The following is an 8,068-nucleotide window of genomic DNA, read 5'->3' as shown; positions in this document are numbered from 1 at the left end:
GGGGGGGGGGGGCGGTGGCGGGTGGTGGGACACAAGGGGACAGAGTGTCAGGATTCATCCCAGGCTGCCATGTAGGCTTGGGAGGACTCTGCGGCACGTGCTCATTCTGTAACAGATGGAGGATTTGAGCCAGCCTAGTACCCCTACCCCTCTACGCCTTAGGGAGTACCCTGGAACTAGCACCCCCAAGTCCTTCAAACAAGAGATGGTCCAGGGCCATCCTCTCCCCCAGGGCCACCACCATGGGAGCAGAGACCTTGTGTGCGTGCCCATCACCCCCCATTCAGGGTGAAAGGACTGGCCTCCAACAGGTGCAGAGGCCATGGCCTCTCCCCCGACTGGGGGTGGTAAAGACATTCTCCTTGGGGGAGACCCAAGGGACAGGGGGTGCGAAGGAGGGGTGTCAGTGCTGGACTTCATGTGGGGACTCCTCAGCCATAGCCTGGAGGGGGGCCACGCCCCCTCTGTCCATCTCCTGAGGTGGGTTAGACTCAAGGCACTATTTCAAGAGCATTAGACCAAGTGCTGTCACACGGCTTCTAGTCCAGTGCCTTTTAAACGCTGGCTCTGGAATCCCTTGTTTAAACAACATTTTATGGAATGTGATGCATAAAATAAAATGCATCAACATAGAAATGCTCTGGATGAAACTGAGAGGAGAGGGCCCAGAAGCCCGTCCCCAAGACCGCATTTGTCCACACATTTTGTGACCCTCTGATTTAGTCCAACTCTCGTTTTGCAGACGAGAAACTCAGAACCTAGACTGGGGAACTGACCAGCCTAAGGTCACAAAACTAACCTCTGGAAGAGTCAAGACCTGCAGAGAAGCAAATGAAATCAAGGCTGAGAAAGTGTTTTATAACCTGTAAAGTGCAATAGAAATGTAGGGTTATTATCTCCACTTTATGTGAAGTTCTTGGGCATTTCCCATGTCGCTGCTTTGGGAGAGGACACCAGAAAAAAAAAAAAATGCAGAGGACAAAGAGTGTTGGCATCATAGGCAGTGTGGAAAGAGCACAGGGTTGGACCTGAAGACAGTTAGAAGCCTAGTGCTGCCATGTACGAGCTGTGTAACCTAGGACCTGCCATGTACGAGCTGTGTAACCTCACTTTGCCTCTCTGACCCTCTGTTTCCTTTTCTAGAAAAATGCCTTCTCTACCTTCTTTCTGGGATTACTAGGGCTCAGGTGAGGCAATGCATGGGAAAGTGCTTTTAGCAAGGCCTAGCGCCGCAGAACTGTACTGTCTTGTGAGGAGCAGTAATGGTAGTAAACAGAAGACCTGGAGGCTTTGAGGCTTAGTATTTAGCACCCACAAGGCACTTCCTGTCCCTGGGGGCTGGAGCCAGCTGCTGACGGTGCTGGAACTCAAGTGTTCCATCTCTGCTGCCTAGACACGTCCCATAGGTCATGCCGTGCCCTCGATGCACAGCCCTCAGACACTCTTTGTCAAGGTGTCTGAGGCGCAACCTCCCATTACCGAGTGCTGACTCAGCCCCCAGTAAGCTCCGTCTCCCCTTTCGCACACTGTGGATGCCGGAAGGCACGTGGCCAGTCACTCAGCATCCCCCAAACTTCACTGGCTCTGCATCTTGGTGACAAAGGGCTAAATTGGTTCTGTTTCAGGAAAGCAAGAAGTGATTTCTCTCAAAGACCTTGGAGAGTTCTTTCCTCCCTCCCCACAGTGTTTTCAGCTGGGGACCGTCCAGAGGCTGGCAGCTGAACTTCACTCTGGATGTACACGCTCAGGTTCAAACAAAGGCAGTAGCCCAGGAACTAATGGATGGGGGGTGGCCAGGTTCCTTTGGAGAGCCTGACAGGTGTTCCAGGAGGAGGGAGGAGTCCAGACATTCCTGGCTGTGCTGCCTGGGGTGACCTTGGACACACCACTTTCTCCACATGGAAAGGCAATAGGAAGAAATCGACCACGGGACACCTAAGCCCTTATGACTCAGACATGGGCTCTGAGGATCCACTTATTCAATCAGTCAGCAAGGATTTACTGAGCACCTATTGTGTGCCAGGCATTGTGCTAGGTCCTGGGGGACAAAACAGACAAAAAGTTCTGCCCTTGTGGAGCTGACATTCTAGCAGGACCAGACAGAGAAGGAAGTGCTAAATAGGAAAAGCTAGAGAGCTGTCAGCCGGTGGTAAAAAGCCGTGGGAAAGAGAGCAGGGGTGAGGGGCGAGGGTACGGGGTGACGGTGGTTGCAGGTTTCAGGAATGTGGGCAGGAAGGCCTCTCAGAGAAGGGAAGATTGCGTGAGGGCCTGAAGGACGTGAAGGAGGGAGACAGCCATGTGGGTACCTGGAGGAAAAGCATCCTGGGCGGAGGGAACAGCAAGTGCGAATCCCTGAGGCAAGAGCAAGCATCAGGGAGGTCGCGTGGTTGCAGGAGAGTCAGACGAGAGAGAGATGAGGACTGAGGAGCTCTGTAATCTTTTCCTTCCAGTGCCTTGGACAAAGCGATCCAGCAGGTCCACCTGATGACTTTAGATGCATTTGTAATCTCCTGTCTGGGATGCCAGTTTCATCCTACTGTTTAAATGCTGGGACTTTCTGTCAAGAGAGAGTCATTCCAGACCTCAATGACAAAGCCTTCTGTGCTTCCAGAATTCACTCCAGGTCCCTTGGGTTAGCAGAGAGGGCCTGGGTTTGAGTTCCAGCACCTGACGCTTACTAGCTGCGCTACCTTGAGAAGGGCACTCAACCTCTCTGAGCCTCACTTTCCCTGATGAAGTTCATCAGTTGCCTCATCTGCAAAATGGGTTAATAATGCAGACTCCCATGCCTACCTCACTTGATTGTTGTTAAATTTAAACTAATGAGATCATAAATATGAAAGTGCCTTTTACATTGAAATGAGCAAGATAAATGTCAGGGAGTTTATTTCAGCAAAGCCTACGGTAAGGGGCTTATCACTGACTGCCCACTCCCCTCCACCACCCTGCTCCTTGTTTGCATCCCACGTGGGACCTGCTGACTCTCACTTTGCTTCGGCCCACATCGGATTCAGGGACACTCGTCAAATACCCGGGGACCCCAAGGCAAGGCTGCCAAGGGTTCCCCAGGAATACAGTGGTTCCCCAGGAACGTTCCGGGGCGGATTTGTCCCCACATAGACCTGTCCGGGAAGACTGAGCCCACTGCTCTGGTCGGATAGAGCCAGGTGGGCCCAGCTGCTCCCCCCAATGTCCCCTCCACCTTCCTCCTCCAGGTACAATGGCCCCAACCTGGTTCTGAAGTACGACCGGGCCCAGAAGCGGCTGGTGAACATCGCGGTGGACGAGCGCAGCTCCCCCTACTATGCGCTGCGGGACCGGCAGGGCAACGCCATCGGGGTCACAGCCTGCGACATCGACGGGGATGGCCACGAGGAGATCTACTTTCTCAACACCAATAATGCCTTCTCCGGTAAGGGCTGGGGGCCGCGGGCCTCCCCCGGCCCCCACCTCCTTCCTCCCGGCACTAGGCTACCGTCACCGGCTTCCCCAGGACCTCACTCCGTCCCAACAGAAACAGCCCTGGGAGGATCCGTTCTTCTCTTATGCCTGAAGCTGTTCCTCACCTCCCAGCCCCTGGAGAGGGAGGCCTTGAGCAGAAGACCTGTCCCCTCCCTCGGACTTTACGTCCTCCTCGCCTCCCGGTCTGAGCGGCAGCCTGGTCCTCCTAACTGACCCCTCCTCCCTTCTCCCCCACTCCTGGTGGCTCAACCACTCAGCACTTCTCAGGCCCATAGCCCGCAGACGACTCCCTGGCATAGCCCTCCGTGCTGCTTCCAGGGAACTTTCTAAAATGCTTTGAAATCCTTCAAAGGCCCCCATAGCTTTCAGCTGAGCTCATTTTTTCACCCCACATTCCTGCAGAGCACCTACAGCATGCCAGACCAGAGGCAGTAGGTGCTGGGGATACAACTTGGTGGAAGACAGATCTGGGGCCTGTCCTAGCCCAGAGTGCCATCCCAGTCACTTCGGCTCTTGTGTAAATGCGGATTCTGACTCAGCAGGCCTGGCTAGGCCCTGAGATCCTGCATTGCTAACATGCTCTCAGGCTGTGATGCTGCTGCTTGTCTAGGGACCACGCTCTGAGTAGGAGGTCCTACACACCAAGGAATGGCTGAGAGAAACTGATGCCCAGAAGGCTACATAATAGCAAGAGTAATGATAACAACTAATATTTAAGTAGCACCTACTATGTGCCGGGCCAGGATCTAAGCACTTTGTATTCATCATCTCATTTAAGTCTCACAATAGCTCAATTAGGTAGGTACTGGTGTGGCCCACTTTATAGTTGAGGAAACTGAGGCACAGTGAGGTCATATGACTTGCCCAAGGCCACACAACTTGTAAGTCCCAGGATTCAAACCCAAGTGTTTGACTCCAGATCCATCCTTTTAATCAAGACACTCTGTGGCCTTACTCAATCCGATGCCCTCGGGGCCTAGTGGAGAGCCAGGCTCATGGTTGGTGCTCAGTGTTTCATGAGTTGGGGGACTGTGTTCTTGGGGCTTCAGGTGGAAGTCTGCTCCCATGGGGCCATAACATCTGCAGGGAAGTCCCAGGCCATGGCTTCCTCCTGAAGGATGCAGGGCCCAGTGCCCCTTTGGGGCCAGGTTGGACATGCACTGCACTCTTCCAGATGGCAGCAGCCTCTTGGGTTGGTCTGAACAGCACCGTGTGGTTCAGACCTGTGAATTCACCATTCTGGACCCTCCCAACCTCCTGGAGGCAGGTGATCGCCTGGCTATGGGGACCACCTTCCCTGCTCCCATAGACACACACACACACACACACTGGCTTTACCCTGGGCCCATAATGCTGCCCCTGCTGGTTGCTGAGCCCAAGCCAGGATCCAGCCGCAGACTGCCCCTGCTGTTGAGCCCTGCCATGTGCATGAATGGCAAGGGAAGGGGTTGGGGCTGGTGCCAGGGGCAGGGGCAGGCGGAGCTGACTGGCTGACAGCCAGCTTTGTGCAGCCGAGAAACAATGAGCCACAGCCCCAAGTGGTGTTTTATGGGTTTTCATCTCATCTTGCCACCAAGTGAGGCCTGAGAGATAGTAATTATCCCTACACAAATATCAGGACATGATTACCCAGCTGGATTTACTGCCCTCTCTCCAGCCAAGCCAAGATTGGATTAGGACACAATTAATTGATGGGCTGATCAACCTTTAATGTGGGGCAAAGTCAGGAGAGGAACAGCAGCAAGGGACGGCTGTGGAAGGAGTGAGTGCCCAGGAAGATGCTGGAGGGACGCAGAAATGGGGAGAACTGTGGAAGGAGGTGTTTAACGTGGGCTCAGCGGGCATCATGCCAGAGGAAGGGGACAGGCTCTTCCACTCACTGAACACGGAGCACCAGGGCTAGGACCCGACCGTCAGGTGTCTCGAAGCAGCAGCCCTCCCACGCTCTTAGAGCGTTTCATGGTGAATCCTCGAGCAGCGGTGCTCAGCCCAGGCTGCACACTAGAATCTCCTGAGGAGCTTTAACGTGCCCAGTTCCCAAGGAGCATCCCAGTCCAGTCCAATCTGAACCTCTGGGGGTGGGACCCAGTTATCAGATTGGAAAGCTTTCCAGGTGATTCCCTCGTGCAGTCGAGGTTGACAGCAATACCCCAGAGTCATGTTGGTTCCGTGCTCAGCCTAACCATCACCCCATTTACTCACTAATGTATTCACTCATTGAGTAAGTATTTACTGAGCACCTACCGTATGCCAGGCATTATTCTAGGCACTGATGATGCCCCAGTGAATGTAACAGACAAAAATCCTGCCCTGTCTCTCCAGTGCAGTCTTATATTTCTCTAGGAGTCTGACTCCACTCTCCTAGCCACTAAGTTCCTCAAGGGCAAAGTCCATGTATTGGTTATTTTGTGCCTCCCTCTGGCCCAGCCAGAACTTGAACGTCCTAAGAGTACAATTAAAACTCGATAAATAAATCCAGGAAGAACAGACAAGGCAGAAGCATTTGGCCTGAGAGAAGGTTTAACAACAGAGGGAAGACAAGAAGAGGCAGGCAAATGGAGCCCCCAGGAAGGTTCCTCTGGGAGAGTCTGGCGCTCGGCCCCCAGAGCTGGGGTAAGGGTGACACTGCCCCCCAGCCTCAGCCCCAGGCGTGCACCTCCCAGTGACCGTCTGTGGGTTTGAGGGATGTCTGTGGGTTTGAGTTAATTTTTCAGTTGAGTGATTCGATTGATTCATCGACAGTGGGTGGGGTGTGGAGCCATTTGTGTCAGGTCAGCACTTCCCTGGGTCCAGCTGGCATGACGCTCAGCCATTGCCACTCTGCCCACAATGAGGAACTGGCGATCCTCTCCAGGAGCCCCAGCCAGCCCACACCTGCCCATGGCTTATGACTGGGGGCTGCTTTAGGCTGCGCCCAAGCATCGGAGAGACCTCTGGAAGGACGGACCCACCCTGTCCCTCAGCCAGCTTTTAGGATGTCAGCACTGGCGTCCTGCATCCTGGCAGTGTCCCGTGGGAGTCAGTCTGTACAAACCTGGGACGTGCCCCTCACCTACTGGGTGACCTTGGGCAAGATGCTTGACCTCTCTCGGTCTCAACCCCTTCACCTGTAGTACAGGAAAATCATATCAACTTGATAAGTTCAACTCCCTCCAGTAGCCCCACAGACTGTATCCAAAGTCTTTACCGTCACCCACCACACCCCTCCGGCTGTGAGCCAGTCGCCCTTCTGGCTCCATTTCCTCCACTCTTCCTCTCGCTTGCCGCTTTCCTACCCGAGGCCTTTGTACTTGCTGTTCCCTCCACCTAAAATGCTTTTCCCACCGTTGTTCTCAAGGCTCACTCCTTCCCTTCATTCAGGCCCTTTCTCAGATGAGGTCTTCCCTGAAAGCCTTAAGACCGTACCCTATCACTCCCTATGCCCTTAACTTGCTTTGTTTCTCTTCAGAGCACTTACTGCTGTCTGAAAATGTGTTATATATTGGTTTGTTGTTCATCTCTGCTACTCTTCTGCTAAACACTATGGGGACAGAAACTTTGTCTTGTTTTCTGCTTTATCTCCAGGACCAAAGAAATACTTATGTCACTTAGTAAACATTTTTTTAAAATTTATTTTATTTATTTATTTATTTTGGCTGTGTCGGGTCTTCGTTGCTGCACGCGGGCTTTCTCTAGTTGCAGCGAGCGGGGGCTACTCTTCGTTGCGGTGCATGGGCTTCTCATTGCGGTGGCTTATTGCGGAGCATAGGCTCTAGGCATGCAGGCTTCAGTAGTTGTGGCACGCGGGCTCTAGAGCTCAGGCTCAGTAGTTGTGGCTCACGGGCTTAGTTGCTATGCAACATGTGGGATCTTCCTGGACCAGGGCTCGAACCCGTGTCCCCTGCATTGGCAGGCGGAGTCTTAACCACTGCGCCACCAGGGAAGCCCATAAACATTTAATATATATATTTGAGTGAACAGCTGAGATAATGAATGAAAAGTACTTATTATGGTGTCTAGGACCTAATCCATGCTCTCTAAGCAATGGCTGTTATAATTCTGTGGCTTGAAGAAAGGCAGAGACTTTAGAAACGTCCTGGATGGAGGGGCCACAGGCCTCCCTCCTGGCCGCTTGAAGAGAGAGACTCGGAGCAGAAAGAGAAAAGGACCATCATGTAAATAAGACACCACACAGATGAGGGTATCAGGTAGGCACAGCTCAAGGGTTAAGAACTGGAAAGTAGTAAGAGGGAGGGAACAGAGGAAGACTGACCACAATTCCAAGAGGCCTGGGCCAGGAAAGCAGCGTACAGCTTAACTGACCTGGAAGAATACTAGCCAGTGTGTTTCAGGCAACACTACTCTGTAAAAAACCAGGTAGGAGTGTGTGCAGGACAAAGGCGGACAAGAGGCCCGCTCCAACACCCCTCCACATCCAGGAACCCAGGACCTCCTGCAGCTCCTGCCCAGAGCCCATTCCTCAGAGTTCCTGCGCTGGCTACTCCAGCTGCTGCTTGGCTTGGCCCTGAGCTCTTCTGCCCGCAAGACCTGGCCTGGGGTAGTAGGAGTGTGGTGCTGAATGGGTCACTGTGGGCTGTGAGCCCCACACCCTACCTTATTTATTAAC

General features: G+C 53.3%; 1 protein-coding gene across 2 annotated transcripts in view; it reads left to right on the top strand.

Moving 5' to 3' along the window:
• Nucleotides 1-8,068, top strand: part of CRTAC1 (cartilage acidic protein 1) — a 136,611-nt gene that overhangs the window by 79,747 nt on the left and 48,796 nt on the right. For both annotated transcript variants that reach the window (XM_007456231.1, XM_007456230.1), the window contains exon 3: nucleotides 3,216-3,412. In XM_007456231.1, the coding sequence (XP_007456293.1) occupies nucleotides 3,216-3,412 (197 nt within the window). The remainder of the gene's footprint in view (nucleotides 1-3,215; nucleotides 3,413-8,068) is intronic.

The sequence above is a fragment of the Lipotes vexillifer genome, unplaced genomic scaffold (assembly GCF_000442215.2).
Source record: "Lipotes vexillifer unplaced genomic scaffold, Lipotes_vexillifer_v1.1 scaffold184, whole genome shotgun sequence".
Taxonomy (NCBI): domain Eukaryota; kingdom Metazoa; phylum Chordata; class Mammalia; order Artiodactyla; family Lipotidae; genus Lipotes; species Lipotes vexillifer.
The sequence above is the reverse complement of the archived record's forward strand: the minus strand, read 5'-3'. Positions and strand labels throughout refer to the sequence as shown.